Below are 20,592 nucleotides of genomic sequence, written 5' to 3' on the forward strand. Positions count from 1 at the left end.
CTCCTGTGTGAGTCCTCGGGGGGCTAAGCGGGGGCAGCTGTCACACCCACAGCACAGGGTCACTGGGCCAAGGGCGTGAGTGAGTGCCTGCAGGCGTCTGGACCAGCACCTGCCCAAAGAGTGGGGACTGTGACCCATCCCAGGCCTGGGGAGGCCGCGCCCTGCTTGGGGCGGGCACCAGTTCTGTGGGGATGCTGTGATTCTGAGCGGGGCGGATCCTCGCAGGAGGGGAGGGTCACGTGCAGCTGGAGGGGGCAGAGAGGAGACGCGGTCCTGCACCGTGCCCACCCTGTTTCTTGTAAGCTCATCCACCTGGCGATACATTCTCGGCCATCTGGGCAACAGGAGCACACTTTTCCTTCCTGCGCAACCCTACGTCTAAGTCCTCCGGAGACAGGAGTTCCCACTATCACCGCGTGACGAGCTGTTCCATGCCTGTGCTCCCTGTTGCAGAGTTAGGTCCGTCTGTACGTCAGGGTGCAGTCACGGAGGTGTCCCCAGGGGCTAGCACTGTGCCAGGCCAGAAGGGACACACGACAGACAGAAGGCAGAGGCAGAGGGAACCGTGGGGCAGAGAGCACAGGAAGGTGACTGGATCTCCACCAACGTGCCCTATCGGGCACTTCCTAAGGACAGGGGCAGTGGAAAGGGCTATGGGGTCAGGTGCCCCAGTGCGATACAGTCGTGAGCCCTGCCCCTTTCTCTCCTGCCATCCCCGTGGGCCACGAGGCTCAGCGAGACCCTGACTGCAGCCCCGACTGCGGGTGAAAGGGGAGGAGACTCCCTGCTATAGGTGGTGCAGCAGGGAGCGAGGTCAAGGGGCCTCTCTCCTTCTGGATGTTCTGCTCAATTTAAGCGGCTGGTGACATGCACCAACAAAATGCCTGAGAGCCAGAATCAAAGTTCAACCTGCGCTAGACGCCTCCAGACCACCATGGGCAACCCCACAGGTCGCAGTGCGTGCATCTGCGAAACAGCGTCCTCGCAGGCTCTGGAAGGGCCCCAGATGGCCCTGTACTTTCTGATCCCAGAGCCACGCCCCCTCCTCCCCGGTCCTTACAGAAAGCGCCTGGCTTGCAAGACAGGCAGACATTAGTTCGCACCCCAGCAGTGTCTATCGGTGACCTTCAGAGCATGCCCCCCCCCCCCGCCCTCCACAGCGCAGGGTGATTAAAATGCAAAGCCCAGAGCCCACAGGACAGTTCCCATGGGTATGGGGGGATCCCGACTTGGTCTCCTCTCTTGTCAGACGGCTCGCGGCTACAGCATGCTTCCCCTGAGCGCTGCTGCGTTCTCCCTGCTCTGGCTCAGGGGACGCGAGGGAAGACAGCACACAGTAAGAGCAAGGAGGCCCTGGAGAGAACAATTCTTCGGGGGCTGGCCTGTAAACACGGGCCCTGGGCTTAGGGGAATGGCTTCCGAGGCACCTGTTTTCCGCAGACTTCCTATCTCTTGGCTCTGTCTCGGGTAACACAGCGGTGGCTGGTTAGGGATTCCTCTGAGGTATTACCAGATTTGAAACTTGGCTAACATCATTAACCGTATAGGCAGCTAGTAATAGTCATGAAAGCAAGTGGAAATGAAAAGTCTCGTACAATGCCTCTCTTGATCTTTGTTGCTGCAGGTAAGTACTTACTGTAAAATCTAAAAATTAATTCAGTAACGAGTACACTGAATTAGCATAAAACGGTTTCAGAGAGAACCCACCACACTTGGACGGGTGAACTGGGGCGCGTTAGGCTTTCAGAAAAGTTCAGTCAGTTCTGAACCCTTTTCAGGAACACGGGCTGGTGACCGACTCCACTACCTCAGTTCAGCAGAAGATGATGCTTCCCCAAACACGCGTGGAGACGGAGGGAACCAGGAGAGCAAAGGAGCGAGAAATAAGGCAAGTGGTGCAACAATCTAACGCTCACGTGAACTGAGGCGAAAGGCACAAGGTGCTTAGTGTGCTTTCCCCCTCCCTTCTCTTTCCACAGGCTTAAAAATTTTTTTTCAATAATAAGTTTGGGGTGGGGAGTGGGAAAAACACACGGGAACGGAAGCGGTGATGTAACAGTTCAGCTCCACGCTACTGCGGGAGGCCCTGGAAGACAACAGGGAACCACACCGAGGCAGTCTTAAGGACATCACAGGAGTTAAAGGAGAAAAGAAAGTCACTTCCACGACCCACGCATCACGGCCGTGCAACGCAGGTCTCTGATACCCCTAGACCCACACTGCACGCCAACAGCGACTCCACGACCCTCACCCTGGACCCAACACACCCTTGGGGAGCCCCGTGACTTGCCCCGGGTGGCCCAGCTAGCTCCCAAAGATGATCCAGGCAGGAAATTCAAGCAGTAGTTTGAAACATCTCCCTTGGAGAAGAAAGTTTATGGCGATGAAGACAGGAAACGAAGACACCCACGGACAACACTTCTGGATGAAAACGGATACACAGATGTAACTCTAGGAGTTCAAATGAAAATATAAACATATCTCTTTCTCACCTGATAAAAATGAACTTCCCCTGAGATTCCAGTATGGGCTCATAATCCATAAATGACGCACAAACCCAGCAGGAAGTGACCAGCGCCTTCAGTTATTGATAAGGACGCAACGCTGTGCATGGGGGTGCCGGCTGCACTGACCAGGCGTCAGAACCTCCCCCCAAGGGGGCAGTCCTTACCGGGCTGTGCCTGGAGGGAGAACCCAGCCGTCCCGAGCACATCGGAAGGTAAACTTCTAACCACCTCTGCCGATAGCCTTCATTAAACTGAACGCAGGCTACATTTGAAATGCCTGCCGTTTTTCAGTTGAACTGAATTTATAAGTAACAATACTCAAAGCTCTCATGTTAGTGTAAATTAAAGCCACCTGACTTTGTAAGCCGCAACAAGAAACCACAGTTCAGTAATTCCGAGTGAACACCTGGTATTCATCCTCTCATCAAAGGGGGGTGAGAGATCACATTCGTTCAGGCCCAGGATGAGCAGTGCCTGCCGCCAGCAAGTTACGGTCCAGCCCCTGACTGGACACGGCCGACCTGCCGTTTTCTGTAGCAGTTCTCTACCTGCTCCATCGTGGTCCAGTCGGCGCGTGACACCTCCACCTTTCACCTGGGCGCTAGCGTCCTCTCTGGCGCCCATGGCTTTGGACCTGGAGGCTATCCCTGAGGGTGACGCTGTCCTTCCCGGGGTTTACCTGAGAATGCTGACCCCGTGCCACACGTGCGAAGAAGCAGGTGGGACTAATGGGACTGTCCACGCGGCCCTAGAGCTGGAGTGGCGGTCCTGTCCACACCGCCCACCGGAGGAGAGACAGGGGAGAGAAGAGATGGATGACAGCGGCTTCCGCTTGCAGCCGGGCGGAGGGGAGACGTTTGGAAGGCACCCTCCGGCCCGTCACACAAGAGATCCCGGACAGGGTACGGCTATGTAGTTCACTGCTGGGTTCACCGCACTGAGGGGAGTCTCACAGACACACAGGTACCAGCTTCACGCTCCAAAGTGACAAATGAAAGAACAAAGGTACCTACTCTGAAAGGTGAGCCGCACACAACCAAGAAAGCCAGGGTTTCCCTGGAGCAAATGCTAACCCTCATGGTGAGACAAGGACCCAAATTCACTGTGAGTGACAGGGGCCAGCAGGAAGATTGATTTGGGCAGCTCCATGACTGTGGCCCCTCAAAGTGGGGTGGGGGTCAAGTGGTCCCCAGATACCCAGCAGAAGTTTTAAAAGCAAATCCTCTCTTGAAAAAGGGAGTTTGATTTTAGGTCACTAGGATTTCCACAGATTAACTTCAAGCAAATACTCAGAAAGAAGCTCCTAATCTGAAGTCAGCAAGCATTCTGGCAAACAGGCCACTAGGAATGGATGGATACCTGTGAAAACATCGCGTAACAAGCTAGGGCGCCAGAACGGGGCACCCTGCATGGGGTCCCAGGGAAACGCCACCGCCCTTCACAGGCAGCCAGCACAGATCAAGGCAGCTGTAGCCTTTGCTCCAGGTGGGGCTGGAGACAAGAAAAGCCACCCGAGAATTCTTAACCACAAGCCTGAGAAGTCTTCTGGCTATGAAGCCCGAATTCAGTTGTGTGGACCAAGACCACAAGCTAAATTTGAAGTGCCCTACAGTGCCCACTAGGAAAAAATACAATCCCTTTTTGGCAGAACCTAACTTTAAACCCGGGTCACAAAGAATTCCCACAGATGAGATGTTAAGAAACATAGGTTCATCATCCAAAACTCATTCAAGACAAAAGAAGTAAGTCACTATAAGCAAGAGGCAACAGGGGGAAAAAGAAACCCCAAAACCCTGCAGCTTTTAAACTGTGAAGTCTACAGACACTGAAACAGCTAAGTGCAGAGGCAGAGTGTGTGCGATGGAACAGGAGAAAGAATGAGACCATGCTGTGAGGAAGAGATTATTAAAACTAAGCTGATGGATTAAGCTTGATGGAAAAACGCATTAAATAGAATTTCTAAAGATGAAAAATATAATCCCTGAAATCGAAGAACTCAATTTGAGCTGGAAGAAAAAAATTAGTGAACTGGAAGACAGATCTGAAGATAGAATATAAAAACGCAACAGAGAGAGAGACAATGGGATAAAAATATGAAAGAAAGACTGGGCAATATGGTGTATAGTAAGATATAACTCTACCTGGAGCTCTAGACTGAAAACGAAAAACAGAGAAGATCCAGAAAGCTGACAAACCCCATGGAGAAGAAATAAAAAGAAATCCATGTCTAACACATTGTAGTCAAACTGTACAGCAATGAAAAATGGACAAATACTGAAAAGTCACAGAAACAAAATATGCCACACCCAACGAGGAGTACAAATTAAGATGAAGCAATGAAACAAAGTGGAACAATATCCTCAGAGTGTGAGAAGGGAAAAATAACCGTCAACCTACAATGTATATCCAGTAACACGACCCCTAAGAATAGAGCAAAATAAATATATTTTCAGTCAAAAAGTCAGAGTTTTAACTGATTGCAGATACTAGAGGAACATTTTAAGAATATACCTCAGGAAAAAGGAAAATGATTCAAAAGAGGAGGTTTGAGATACAAGAAGTGATACTAATCAAAGAAAATGTTATCAAGTATTGACTGAAAGATACAATGATAATGTCCCAGTGACGATGGAAAGAAGGAAGGAATGGAGGGAAGGGAAGGACCGGGAAGAGAGGGAGGGGAGGGGTGAGGAGGAAAGGAAAGAACGGAAAATGAACTGAGATAGGACCAAAGTACCCGCAAATGGAGCACGCCCGTCATCTGGGAGGCAGAGATCAGAAGTCAATGCATTCCAAGGGCCGGTCTTGATCTGGAGGTTAAAGATACTAGCTTTAAACATTTTAAAACATTCGTGTTAGAAGTCCCTGGATCAACACTCAAAGAAGAGAAACAAAAGGTACAACGTCTTAACCATTAGAAAGGAAAAGAAAACAAACAAACAAAAACCAAAGGAATGAGGACTGGGAGGATCTCAATCAATTTCAAATAATGCCAGAAAGGAAACAGAATCTGGAAAAAGAGGGACAAACAGAAATGCAGAACAAGATGGCAGAAATAAATCAAAATGTGAGTAAAGATGGGCTAAAAGTCTTTGTCAGAAGGTAAAGATCATTTACACACACACACACACACACACACCGTATGCTTTTTACAAGAGACAACCCTAAAACATACAGACAAAGGTTAAAAGTAAAAGAATGGAAAACACTGCCATCCCCTGCTGGTGTAGCTATATTAAAACCACAGAAGGTAGGTTTTTAGGGCAAAAATCATTACTACATATAAAGAGAGTCATTAAACATTCATAAAGGTTCGATTTACCAGGAAGATAAAACAGCTCTAAACACGAATTCCTCCCATTAGGTAGCTTGGAAACACAAACCCCCAAACGGAAAGAGTGACAAGGAGAAACAGCCGAATCCATACTGTGATGGGAGATGTTAATGCACCGTCCTTCCCATTCAATTGACTAGCTCCTGCTGCCCCCCCCACCCCCGCAACTTTAGTATGTAGAAGATTTGATCTAGTAAATGTGTGTGGAGCATGTGCTAATAAGGGAGAAGGTGTATTATTTTGAAGTGCCCAGAATACTCATAAAACTGATGCACACCAGACCACGAAGCCCTCCCGTCTCCAAAATGTTCAAAGCAGCAGTATCTTACAGATCAATTTCTCACCACTGTGCATTGAAGTTAGGGATCAATGTTGAAGAGGTAACTAAAAACCAAAAAAAGAAACATCCACCTCCTGGTAGGTTTGAAAATGTATAAAGACACTTCTAAAAATACCAATGGGTCAAAAAGATAAAAAAGGAAATTAGAAGATACTTTGATCTGCTAACAATAATAAAAATACAAGGTATCAAAACTTAATGGGATATAACTAAGCAGTAATAATTTGAAGTAAATGGTAACTTCAACCTTTTACAGAAAAAGGTTTAAAATAAAAGTATTCAATCCAGACCAAAAAACAAACATAAATCTGAAGAAGGAAATTATAAAGAAAATAGCAGAAATGGATGAAGCAGAGAAAACATACAAAATACAGGTAATTAACAAACCCCAAAGTTGACTCTTTGAGAAAAACAAACAAACAAAAGTATGGCAAGATTAAACAAAAAAAAAAAAAAAAAAAAAAAGAGAGAGATGATAAAATGAAATAACTACAAAAGGGACAAAATTACAAAAGATATTTAAAAAGATGACTGGTAGCATTATGCATAACTTGTGATGGGAATATACTTGAAAACTTAGGTGAAACAGAAATCCTGTAACTACCAGAAGGAATTCAAAAAGAAATAAAAAAATAAGCCATATTGTAATTATTAAAAAATTTAACCAATAGTTCACAGTCATCTCACAAAGAAAACATCAGCCCCAGGCCGTTGTGCAAGCGAGTCTGATCAGGCATTAAGTAACACATTATCTCACATACAGTTGTTCAGAGGATCTAAGAGCGAATACTTCTCAGCTCATTTTATGAGACGAATGTAGCTTTGACACTAAAGCTGGGTCAAGGGAGCCCTGGAGAAATACAGGGCATAAACAAAAATGCAAAATTCACACATAAGATATTGACTTACCAATATCCAGCAGTATGTTAAAAAAATAAATAAAACCACATATGTAATGTGTTATACGTAGGTATTTAAAAGTGCAGGTTTATTAAAACTGTAAAATTTATAATGTAAGTCACTACAGCAAAACAATGAAAGAAAACTTACAGTTAAATGAAGAGAAGTAAACTTTTAAAATATGAAATTCGTATTTACTTCGTAATAAAATATCATAGCAAACTCAGAATAGAATTTTTGTTATGATAAAGTATATTTCTGTAAAAGGTGTTAATAAACATTCATTAATTGTGAATCAATAACATAGCCCCTTTTAAAATAAAAAACAACATAAAGATGTCTATAATCATTACTTTACTCTGAGATCCTGAACTATGGTACAGGGCAGGAAAAATAAAAGATAAGAATTAGGAAGAAAACTCTCCAGCATTCTTTACAGAAGATATTGTTAGAATTATTAAGGCAGTTTATTTTGCAAGGATTCTGAAAAAAAAAAATGTCAATATACAATTAAGTAACTCCAGGTGGATTACAGACTTAAATGTGAAAGGAAAAACTTGAAAGTTTTTTTAGAAAAACTCTATAGAAGACTGGATGATCTCAGAGTAGGGATTTTTTTGATACTAGATTTCATAAAAAATGGCTAGTAAGCATGAAAATTAAGAGTTTCTGTTCAACAAAAGATCCTATTAGAGTGAAATATCCACAAACTTAGAAAAGTTATTTGCAACATATACAGTCAAAATATTCAGAATATACAACGAACTAAGATGATTAGGAAAAAGAGAAATAACCCTATAGAAGAGTGAGCAAAATGATAACCAGGCAACCCATCAGAGAGCACCTTCAAACAGCTGCTTAAATACATGGAAAAACGCACCACCTCCAGTAACGAGGGAAGTGGACATTGGAAGCACAAGGAGACACCACTATGTAGTCACTAGACTGGCTGAAACAGAGTGTGATGGTCCTAACATCCGTGCGGATGCAGAGGATGGGGCCATCATGCTCTGCCGGTAGGGGTGTAAATGCTCCTCACCCTTTTCATAAAGTGGAGCATGTGCATACCCTACCAACCAGCAATTCTGTACCTGGATGTGCATCCTAAATTAAACTGGAGATGTGCAAAAGAATTTCCATAGAAGCATTGTTTGTATTTGCAAAGGAATGATTCCAATATCCAATATACACACTGCAGCATAATCACAGAATGGAATACTGTACAGCTGTGAAAATCATTCAATTATAATTGCATGCAGCAGAGCAAACTTAGTAACGAGTAAAAGAGCAAGTTAGAAAAGGAGACATATAGTGTATTTTTCCAGTTACATTAATACACAAAACCAAGCAAAATTAAACATGGATGCAGCATACAGGGTGGGCAAAAGTAGGTTTACAGTTGTTCTTATAGAAAACAATACGATAATAAATAATAATATGAGGATAAACTCTTGTGTTTTGCACACTAACAATGGTAAACCTTTCTTGCTCCGCCCTGTATACAAAATTTGGGATTGTGGTTACATTCCAGGGAAGACAAAGGTATCAGTAATGCTTTCATGTTTCAGTCAGAGGATGGACTCACGAGTGTCTTATCAGTTTGGCCTCAAGTCATCTCCAGGGTAAGGTTGGGGGGCAGTTTTCTCCCCTGAGCTGCACATTGTCCCCCTAAACCACTGAGATAAGTGGGACCCCTCTCGGCATCAGATCACAGAACACGAGGACAACCCTAAAACTCTCTTCCACCCACAGTTTTGCATTGGGCACATCCCAGAATCTCCGGGAGTTCCGAGGGTTTTCGGACACAATAAATAGAAAGTCAGCAGGACTTTCGAAGGCTTTACCCAGCGCCATGGATGTAAGACACGAGAAGCAGCTCCGGAATGAGCAAATCACACACAGCAAGTTCGCGGGTCACTGTTCAGATTTCTGGGCCAGAAGAGCCAACAGTACGGACGAGAACAGACGGAGGCCCAGTGGGAGCTCAAGCGCAGGTGCACTGCCCTCCGGGTACTCCTTTTCCCTGTTGCCCTTTTTTGTTTTTAAGGATTTTATTTATTTTTAGAAAGAGGGGAAGGGAGGGAGACAGAGAAACATCAATGAGTGGTTGCCTCTTGTGAGTTCCCCACTGGGGACCCGGCCCACAACCCAGGCATGCGCCCCAACTGGGAATCGAACTGGCGATCCCCTGGTTCGCAAGCCTGCACTCAATCGACTGAGCCACACCACCCAGGGCTCCTGTTGCCTTTACCCTACCCCTTTAGTATTTCCTCCTCTTCCTCCTGTCATACACTCAGCATAATCTAATACTGAGTTTCAGAGTTGCCTTAAAAGAATGATTTCAGAAGACAAAAGCTGACAGATGCTTGGGCTTGAAAAACAAAACAAAATACAACACCAAATAGGTTCAGTGGTAAATTTCCCCTCCGGTTGTATGATGGGACCACACCCGACCTGAATGCCAGGGTTGCTGGCTCCTTAAACCTGTTACAAACATCTTTGCAAGGAGCAGATCTTAGGCTGATACGGGTTTTCCTGATGACTCTGTTTTGACAGGAACTTAAATATTAATGTTCTGTATTATAAATAGGACCATTAATTCCTGACTTGCTTCACGTCCCAGGGGAATTGAAGTTTTCGCTTGAGGTCCCGGGAGATTCAAACAAAATCCAGCAGCCCTAGACGGTGCTTACGTGGAACTGCACTATAGTTCTACAACACGCAATGGTTTAGACTTGGGGTCCTGCCTCCTGCCTCGGCTCCTCGAAACCAGTGGTTTTGCCCTGAACGTGCAAATGTCCTGCAGGAAGCCTAAGAGGCGTGCTCCAAGCCTTCTCCTGGGTCCCAAGTGCCCAGAAAGGTGACCTGGGGAGGTCTCCCGAGGGCGGGCTGGGTAAATCCATGGTGCTCTCCATGTTACTAATTGTACTCCCCCCCAACTTTAGTAACTCGTAATACTAGGCTGCTGCCGTCACCACCATCCACCTCCAGAGCTCTGCATCTGTACGACGACAGCTCCGCACCCATTAAGACACTCACTCCCCACTCTCTCTCCTCCCAGCCTCGGGCAACTGCCACTCTACTTTCTGTCTATGATTCTGACTTCTCCTACAGTATTTGTCCTGCTGTGACGGACTCAATATAATGTTCTCAAGGTCCATCCCTACTTAGCATATGTTAGACCTCCCTTCCTTTTTAAGGCTGAGTAATATTCCACGTGTGCACATACACCGCATTTTTCTTCATCCACCTGTTGACGGGCATTTGGGTCGCTTACACATTTTAGACACTGTGAATAAGGCTGCTACAGACACGGATACACAAACATCTCCAGAAGACCCTGCTTTCAATCCTTTTGGGTATACACCCAGACGTGGCATTGCTGGATCATGTGGTAATTCTATTTTTAATTTTTTTAAGCAACTTCCACCCCATTCCCCACAGAGGGCTGCACCACTTCACACTGCCACCAGCAGTGCACAGGGTTCCAGCTGCTCCACAGCCTCGGCAACACGTGCTATTTTCTGACAGGAGCCAGCCTAATGGGCGTGAGGTGGTGTCTGGCTGTAGCTTTGGTTTCCATTTCCCTGATTAGAGGGGTTGAGCATCTTTTCACGGGCTTACTTACTGACCATTCGTATACCTTCTTTGGAGAAACAGTCTATTCCAGCTCCTTGCCCATTTCTGAATGGGGTTGTTCTTCCACCTTATTTATCAAACATCTGCATAATACCTACTATGTGCCGGGCACGTCACTGTTAGTCTTAACAATCCATGGGGCAGGCGCTGATCTTTCCAGGTCCACTTGCCCATAGTCATAGAGCATCAGGACGCAAACCCGGGGAACTCGATTCCCGTACTCATGTGTGCGATTTCTGGGCTCTGTTGTCAAAGGAAGAGCCCCGTTCCTGCCAGTTCTCTCTGATTCCTTGGCAGGCCCTGAGCATTTAACTCTTCCTTGCCACCCGAGTGGTTACTGGGGGTCACAAAGACCCCTAACTGTTGAAAGCAAGGTGGCCCAGGTCCAGGGCCCCTACCTGGGAGGCAGCCCCGAGTGCCGTGAATTTAAGAACTGTGGGGCTCCCATTTCCCGGGAGGGCCGGAAGCAGTCCTGCTAGGGCTCTAATTGTCTGCTCCAGTCGATGTATCTTCTGTAAGAAGTGTCACTGGGGAAGGGCCAGAGATGCCAGCATAACACTCGGCCATGTGAGTGGCTATTTTGAGGAGAGCGTGTCTTGCGCACTCCACACCCAGGCAGATTTAAAAATAAGCAGGTCTCCAACATGTAAGGATGGGCCAATCTCAGAGGTTATTGAGTAAAAAGTCAACACTGTAAAGTCAATTACACTATTGACAGATACTCTTACAAGGAGACTTCACATCATAATTATATGCAAAGGAACCCAGCAAACACAAGCCGTGTAATGATCAGCTAATAAAAGTAACACTTCATCTATGTCAATAACGGCTTCAGAGTTAAGACAAACAAACATGGCCTTTGCCACTCAGTAGAGAAAAAAAAATCTCTGAAAGACAAATATTTTCACTTAAGGAGACGTCGCCGAGACTCACAGAGAAAACCTGTCACACAACGCAGAGGAGGAAATGGGTCCTTCGTGGGTGCTAATGACTCTGCCTCCTGCTGGGGCCCTCCCTCCGGCCCCAGCTGAACCCACAGGGACGGCCACGGCAAACATTTGCACACCCCCAGGCCCCCCCGGTCACCGCGCGTGGTCCGGCCGAGGACGTGTGCTGCTGTTGTTTTAGTCTCCGGGAGACTGTTTTCCTTCTGACCTAGGCTGAATTTGGGTCAACTGACACGTGGCCAAACTAAAGAGACGTTTCAATGGCCATGAACGTGAAAGAGCAAACCAAGATTTTTCTCCCCCAAACACGTCGTAATGACACACACACACTGACTCTGCAAACAGCTCCGTAGCTGTGTTTATGTTCACTGTTTTCTAAAGCATCTCCGTACCTACTCTTGGCCAGGCACTGGGGGCATAAGGAGGGCAAAGGTATTGACACTAAGGGTCGTTGACCTTACAGAGCTTGCACCACATCTCCGTCCAGTTTCTCCCACAACGGGGCTGGGAGACGCAGCCTTGGGACGGTGAGCTGGAAATGCACGGTGGCCTTCCAAAACTGTCAGGTCTGTCCCAGCGGTGACCTGTCTCGTTCCAGCAAACTTGGTTGAAATGGTTCTGCTGCAAACCCCTAGGATCCCGGGAAGGTCACTCTCAGGCTACGTGAGCTTCGGCGGCGGGCAGGCTTTGGGCTAGTGGTGCCATCCAGGAGCTGCTGCCACTCAGCCCCAAGCCCACCCTTCCACAGGGTTTCCTAGGAAGGGGCTAGGGCAGGGCTGTGCAAGCCACCTCTCTGCTGCCCCACCCGGCTCCATGCTAGGCTCAGAGGACAGGTGTCCGGAGAGACAGGGGAGGGAGGGGAGGGTGGAGGAGGAAGGGCCGTGCTCCTTCTGGTGCGTCTCCCCCTGCAGCGGCGGTCTGCTCCTACAGCAGCTGCTGAACCCACTCCGTGGTTCATCCCGCACTCGGAGAACCAATGTCTTCCTGTTCCCTCCGAGGCACCTGCGTCACCAGGAGCTTTCTTGTCCTCAGAGACCCCTCTGGCCTTCCCCACATCCCTGCTCTGAGCGCAGACATGCCCGCCCCAGCTGAGCGGGGCCTGCCCTGAGGGGGAGGCCACCACCCAACCACGTCCCTGCTTCCCCAGCCCAGGGGAGGCGTCCTGCACGGCTCGCTCCCCGATACCCTGACTTCTCCTTTGACGCTGCCGGTTACTTGGTCAACACCTTCTCCCTGGTCAGTGGTTCTTTACACTGGAGTCTCCCCGTGTGCAGACCCGTCACCTACTGTGTTTTCTGTCTCCGGACCGGACCTGGAAGCTGTTCTGAAGTGGTCTCTGGCTGTGCAAGGGGCCGAAGCGAGGCGCTCTGCTGGACTGGGCGAGGGGAAACCTGTTTTTAACCAGAAACAAGGCTTCCCTCTTTTCCTGTAGTGCCTTGTTATCTTCTCACCAGAAATGGAAAATCCGCGCTTTAAATATGCCTCTCGAGGGGATTAGTCAGTCAAACTGGTAAGAACATATGGCACGGGGGTAATAATTTAAACTAGGGCTGCCCCCACACCCCTGCCTGGCTCTCCCATGTCCGTCCCCGGGGACGGCTGGGCCCGCAGGGACAGCCACTCTGGAGGGCACCCGAAGAAGCTCTGGACGACAACCTGGAGTCTGTGCTTAGCGCCTGCTCACGGGAACGTGGTTGCTCTGTAGGCAAACAGTCTACGGCCTTCCCAACCAATCGGGTGAACCGGGAGGTGAGGCAGACAAGATTTTCCGAATGGAAAACAGGGCGACCTCTCTTGTCATGCGAGGAACGGTACTGACGTTTTGACTTCGTGAAAGGGCCTACCGTTCATGAGCTCAAGAACTACTGACCTAAGAACAACGAGGGAAGGTACTGGACATAAAGGCCCTTTCTGCGTGTTTTTGGAAAAGCGGCACCGTGTTGCGTTAGCAGAAATAGTAAGTACTTTTATAATTTCTGTTACTAGTCTAATTCCTTCCGAGTTCCCTCCGTATGAGGCTCCAGACACCAGCACCTGCCCTGAAGACCAAGTGGCTTCTACCCCGGCAGCAGGCGGCTGGTTTGCTGGAAGGACATGGGCGCGTGGAAGAGCCCCACGAGGCTGACTCCCGTGGGGGGGCCGGACCTTGCGCATCCCTCGGGCCCCACCTGAGGGAGGGGCTCCCTGGGTCGGTTTCCCTTGGGTCTGGAACACCATGTAAACAAAATCACCTTCAGACTTAACCTGCATGTGCAGGGAAAAGGAGGGGATGCCGTGCAGGGAGGCCGCTCAGCATGACGGGCATGTTTCTAGGCTTGAGCCTGGGCCCAGCCCTGTGCAGTGCCTCAAGGTGTCCGTCCCCCGAGGGAGACCCAGCCCCTGTCCTCTGCCAGCAGACCACCCAGGACCAGAGAGACAGGGAACCTTTCCCATGCAGGGCCCCTCATCAGAGGGACACAACCAGGGCCTGGGGTGCACGGGTCCAAGGAAAAGAGAGTGGATGTGATGCTGGGTCAGAGGCCGTGTGGGGAGAGGGTCTGTGGGGGAATTGCGTCTGTGACAGGCCTCGAAGGGCGGCTGCCCCGCGCGTGGAGGCGGAGGGAGTTCTGAACGGAGGAAACCGGTGGAATGGGATGGGCAAACACTGGCGCCACATGTGGCACCAGGGGACAGGAGGACGGGGACAGGGAGGACGTCTGGGTGACACCGAGGCGGGAGATGTGGGAGGTTCTGCAGAGGCACGTGTCAGGAGCTCAGCCTGGCCGTGGTGGGGGGGTGGGGGGGTGGGTGGGGGTAGGTGGGCAGAGACCCAGCAGAGCAGACAGGAGCAGGCACCCACGCTGGCGCATGTGAAGGTCCTCAGGTAGTGGGGGCCGGGGGGGGGGGCCCTAGTCCGGGCTGGCGGTGGAGGGAGGGGATGGAGGAGAGAGCCCCCCAAGGAGGAGGAGGAGGAGCTCTCTGGTTTGGCGACTGACCCGGTTCTTGGGAGCAGGGAAACGATGCCACCTCTTACTTGCAGACCGAGTACCAAAGCACATTGCACACACGATGTCGCGTTTGTCCTTCACCGCCACCCCCCGCAGGAGGCAGAGGCGCTCTGGGAGGAGGGCACTGAGGCCCGAGAGGTCAGACATCACCCACAGCCGCCAGACCGGGGAGTGACGGGGCCCCTCGGTGCAGCATCTCACGAACAACGTACTCACCGTGTCCCTCGCCCGCCTCACCCTGCTTTCTCAGAATTAAAAACACAAACGAAAAACTTAATATGGTTTTTCGTCATCTCCTCATCATAGGGAGACCAGGATAATTGGGCAGTCTGAGAAGGAGGAGCTGGCATTTAGACTGGGGTCCCTGGGAGTTACTTTGACTTTCAAGCATCCAAACCAGGTTTATCGTGCTCACTGCTTCGAGCCCAGGTCTCTCCATCCCATCAACAGCCCCCGGGGACCCACGATGCCCTCCCCGCTCCCCAGGCAGGGCAGCCCGGCACACCCCCCTTACCTCACGGCGGCCGCCATCCCGATGGGAGTGATTGGCAGTGGCCGGACTCCGGGGAACAGCCCTCGGCTCAGAGCCCGCGCTCCGTTCTGTATCACTCCTGGGGGAACTGGAAGAGAAAAAGGAGAAAGACACCGCACGTGAGTTCGGCTGCGAGGACGTCCTCCGCTCTGAGCCCGAAGGTCTGGATGGAGAGAGGAGGAGAGGAAGGACAGCGAGAGAGTCAGAGGCCCGGAGGGCAAGCAGAGGCAAAGACACAGGCACACGGACACGGGGCCGGCGACCCCGAGCGCAGACGGGACGAGGGAAAGACACCACACACCTCCAGAAAGGGGGCTCGGCCAGCCAGCTCAGACCCACAGCTCACAGCCGCTCCGAACCCTGTTTTCTCGCATGGACTGAATATGCAGAAGCTTTTGCCACCCGTCAGGCCCCGCCAAGATCTTGGAACTTGGGGACAACAGAACCACGTGCTGAACAAAAAGCACTCCCTCGTGTTCCTCCGGTCACGGTCAGAGGTTGGGAACACCCTTCTACCTGTCCTTAGTCTGGCAGGAGGAAAAGACAGCCAGAAGCAACAGCACAGCCGGTTTTACAGGCCGCTGGGCACCTCGGGGCTCACAGCAGGGCTCATCCTCCCCGTGTCTCCACCGCCGCCGGAGGACGGCCCAGGACGGCCGCAGCGGTGTCCCCGGGCAGGGAGGGTGGGCAGCAAGGCTCTGGCTGGTGCCTCAGGGTCCCCCACGGCCCACTCTGGACGCCCGGCTTGCTCCTTCCTCAAGCTGCTCCCCAAAGCCAATTTCCTGAGTGCCCTCGACATTCCGCCTTCTCCGGCCAGCCTGCCCAACCCTAAGCCATCCTCGCCCGTGGCCACCAGATCCTGTCCATTTTCCTACAAGCTCACAGTGGCTTCATACCCACCTGCACTTGAGGGTCTACACAACACGGCAACCCCAGGGAACCCCTGGCAGTGGGCTTTCCTTGTCCACCCCCCGCCCCCGCCATGCAAAAGCAGTTCCCTATGGTTCAGGCAAATATTCGGATGGCATCTACCAGCACCGCTCCATGTGCCTGTGGGGCCAGGCGTGAGAACGCTGGTGCCCCGGGAATTAATTTCAGTTCTTCTCGCGTGACTTTGTGCACGCCCTACAGTCCCTTCTTCCCTCCCTGAGCAGTGCCCACGAAGACCCCTTCGGCCACCAGCACCCTAAGCGTCCCCGAGCGCCGGCTGTGTCCCTGTAGACCCTGGCACGGTTTCATACGGAAACAAGGTGGATAAACTGTGCTTCTTCAAAGACCATACCGAAAACGAATCTTGAAAATCATATATTCCAAAATGGAAACTACTCTGGGTATTAAATTTTTAAAGCCGATATTACTTGTGTAGGACAAATACTTTTCACAAAACACATACATACTTTTTTACTGATACAAATTTTAGGTCTCTGACGGAATGCGTGCATAAATATTCCAAACCTTTCATCCTGAAGGATGAATGTCCACTCTTGATATGGGGTGACTTTACAGGCTGATTGCCGGGGCGTTCTGGGGCGCCTGCTAGCCTTTTTGCCGCTTGTGTTACGGGCTGGCAGAAGGCTCCCGTTACTAGCTTTTACAAAAGCTGGGGGAGGGAGAGGAAATTGAAACTAGTGCCTAAAGTCAGTCCTATTAGTGCTGTTTCTCACCAGATTTACTTGTGAGAGTGGGCTCAACCAGATCAGGAATTCCTGCCCACCCTTTACTATTAGCCCGATTTCAGATAATAATAGATCACCAAAGGCAGGACGCTCACCGAGTATCTCTTTTTTTTCTTTCAAAGATTTTATTTATTTTAGAGAGACAGGAAGGGAGGGAGAAATAGGGAGAGAAAAATCAATGTGTGGTAGCCTCTCACGTGGGCCCCACTGGGGACCCAGCCTGCAACCCAGGCATGTGCTCTGACTGGGAATCGAACTGGCGACCTTTTGGTTCACAGCCCATGCTCAATCCATTGAGCTACACGAGCCAGGGCTCACCAAGTATTTTAAAAGCACGAAACCTGTTATAATGTGATGACACTGCATACTGAGTAGCATACTTTGCTTGGTGGATGAGTTCTCCATAAGAAAGAGCGTCTGAAGTGTGTATTACCTGATTCACACAACCTGGTTTCCAGGCTTCCTGTAAAGCTACCAGGCAGTGAAGTACTGACATACAGACATGGAGATCGATGGAAAAACTAGACCCCCACACACGCGGTCAACTGGCTGTTGACAGAAGGATGAAGAAAACACCATGGTGAAAAGGAGAATTAGTACGACTGACGGTCCTTTTAGGGGGGAAAAAAAAATGAAAGAACCTTGTTCCTAACCTCATACCATATGTGAAAGTTAATTAGAATTGGGTCATAAACCTAAATATAAGAACTAACATCATACAACGTTGAGAAGAAAATATCAAGAATTCTCAAGGGAAGACACGCAAAACTCAGCGGAACTCAGGGGCCCGAAGACAGGTGCCCCCAACCACACATGTGTGTGGTCCGAAAGAACGGGCTTTCTGTGGGTTTTAGGGGCGGAGGGAAAGGGATTCTCAACTATCCTGCTGCATGGCCCTCTCCTCAAATCGGCAGACAACCACACTCAGTCCCACCCTGACGCTGCTGCCCACTGTATCCACCCCTGGGATCTCGTCAAGCGCGGCAAGCGAACTGGATGGAGCAGGCCACCTGATAAATAGATATTTAAAACCCGCACCACACTTGTAAGTCTTGCCAGTAAAAATCATTACCGCCCCACATACAGATCATATCAACTAATGGCTTAAATCTTTGACAAGTGCCTGCCTATGTGTCAGGTGAAGGGGACACGGGGCTAGCACGGGGCAGTGGCGGTGAAAGCACCCGAAGGTGAGCACCGGGGGTGGGAAGGGTGAATGATGCCGAGGAAGGGTGGGCACACCCACCCCCGAGTCAGGGGCCTCCCGGGAGACTTCCTGGAGGCAGAGGAACGACAAACACAAGGCCTGGAGTGACGAAGAGCACGCTGTGCACAGGAACTGAAAACTACTTTTGCGGAAGCATATCGTTCTAGCAGGAAGGAGGCACGTTTGGGTTTCACCCCATGGGTCTCGAGAAAACCGTGGAAGCTTTCTGAGGGGGGGAACATGATCTGAATTAGTCACAGTGGCTCAGAGCCGGACCCCGGGGGCGGACGGCCTGGGTCTGCATGCCGTCTCTGTCATTGACGGCCTGGGTCCTCCGGAAAAACTACTTAAGCACAGAGTATTTGGAGACCTGAGTTAGTAAACACGCTATTATTTGGAAAATTACATGTTAGTTATCTGTATGGTCATAATCAGCAGCACAGTACCCACAGGGCGAGCCCCAGGCAGCCTGTGCTTTCTCCATCCCAGGTGAGCCGAGAGCCCGTGAGGAACAAAATGGGAACAAGGCCAGACTATGCTGGAAGGGTTCAGCCATCTCCCTGGTCACGAAGTTGCCAAAGAACCACAACTGCTGTCCCGTGGCTTCTGTTCCCCGGCCCTTAATCCGTCCTGTTGGTCTCCCTGGGGCAGGACCAGGGAGCTCCGGGACCTGGTGAGAGCAGGTGGAGTCCCAGTACCTGCTCTCAGGGACTCTGCACAACCAGCCAATCACCTGCCAGTCGTACAGAGAGCAGCCCGTGGACAGTGCCCCACGCCCAGAACCTTGTAGCACCAGGAGCAGGTCTGATGGGAAGGGAAAGGAGGAAGCCAGCGCTCCCCCCAGCACCCCCCAGCACCCCCCAGCACCGACAGGGGGGACCACGTTCTTTTGACGCTCCTCTCATTTCAGCCTTCAGGGAAGAGGATCCCGCCATGGTTAAGAGGACCCATGAGGCGACACGGCCTCCATCCAAAGTCTCGCCCCACCACGGGCTCTGCGGCTCTGCACACGTGCTGTAACCGCTCTGAGCCTCCGTGTCCTCACCTGTGAACCTCGCATCCACATGCCTCACGGGGCGGGCTAAATAAGACAGATTACAGACACCGCTCAGTGCAGAGGCGGGGCCCTCGCGCACGCTCATCACCGCCATCACACGCCCCCCTCCAGCACCCCGCCTCACCTCCCCGACATCCTCCGGTTAATTGTCTGCCGAGCGCAGGGTCGAACGAGGTCAGGGCGCAGGGAAATGCTCGCAGCCTCTGGTGCTTTTTGTAGTTACCCCCAACTCTGCCTTCACCCATGAAAACATCGTCCTGATTAATGAACTAACTGCATTCACTTCAAAGAGAATCTCGGGGACAGAGCTGCCCCGCAGCACTAAAGGGCGTTCCCCGAGCTATTTCCTGAACCTCACAAGCCTCCTGGCAGGGAAACCGGGCTCTGCTCCTGAGTCCTGGGGCATGTTCTCCAAGGAGCGGCAGCGATCGCCGCCTCCGCCAACGCCGGCATTTCTCAGTCCTTATCGCGGGCAGTGTGTGTCGGGGTGGATGTGTTCCTAGTCGCTCCCCGACTGCCAGAAACCCGCCGTGACCCTGAAGAACGGTTCCCCCCTTGCTCCTTTCTGTCTCCGTCCCCGAGGGTCGGGAACAAGGCTTCTGAAGGCGAATCCCCAGCCGTCGACCATGGGTGAGAAAGGCACTCGGAGGTCTGTGTGTCACCGCTTTTTGATTCCGACATCCTGAAGGAGTGTGAAGTCCATCCCTGGGCCTTTTCAACCAGCACATCTGTCTTTCCATCCCCCGTACTCCCTATTTCCCTCAAAGTCTCTCAGAACACGGAAAGCCCAAGCCATTTACAGCAGGGGTCCCCAAGCCCTGGGCCTCGGACCAGCACTGGCCTGTGGCCTGTTAGGAACCGGGCCGCACAGCAGGAGGTGAGCGGAGGGCCAGCTAGTGAGCAAAGCCTCCGTCGCATTACCACCTGAGCTCTGCCTCCCGCCCTCCCCTCCCGTCGGTGGAAAAACTGTCTTAAGCCAGTCCCTGGTGCCAAAGGTTGAGGGCCGCTGCTTAAGAACCAGGCACCCCACCCAACGTACTGAATTATACCTAGGCTCCAGCCAGAGAAGAGATGTAATGAGAAACTGGACATTTAAAAATCAACCGCGAGCTGGGGTTTGTGGCTCCCCCAATAAGGGCACGGGCCTCCAGGACCGTCCCTTTTGGTTGTATGTATCATTCGGTGTTGACAGGTGAGAAGACGCACACCTGAGACCCTCAACTTGCTGGAACCAGGTGCCACCGACGTCAGCGGTGGAACGGATCAACCACTTTCTCTTTAAGTTAACGGACTGACTCAAAACCGGTTTATTTTTAACCAGCAAGAAAGCAACACTCACACCCAGACGAGAGCCGAATCACGCAACACTGCTCCCTGTGATCTGAATGTGATCATCTTGAGGACCTAAAAAAAGTCCGTGGCACAAGACGAACCTTCCTCCACGCTGTGCCCCCCACCACCCGCAC

General features: G+C 50.8%; 1 protein-coding gene across 9 annotated transcripts in view; it reads right to left on the minus strand.

Moving 5' to 3' along the window:
* Window positions 1-20,592, minus strand: part of FOXN3 (forkhead box N3) — a 362,322-nt gene that overhangs the window by 7,535 nt on the left and 334,195 nt on the right. For all 9 annotated transcript variants that reach the window (XM_036013048.1, XM_028505943.2, XM_036013060.1 and 6 more), the window contains one exon: window positions 15,169-15,274. In XM_036013048.1, the coding sequence (XP_035868941.1) occupies window positions 15,169-15,274 (106 nt within the window). The remainder of the gene's footprint in view (window positions 1-15,168; window positions 15,275-20,592) is intronic.

This window comes from Phyllostomus discolor, chromosome 1, assembly GCF_004126475.2.
Source record: "Phyllostomus discolor isolate MPI-MPIP mPhyDis1 chromosome 1, mPhyDis1.pri.v3, whole genome shotgun sequence".
In the NCBI taxonomy this organism is placed as follows: Eukaryota; Metazoa; Chordata; class Mammalia; order Chiroptera; family Phyllostomidae; genus Phyllostomus; species Phyllostomus discolor.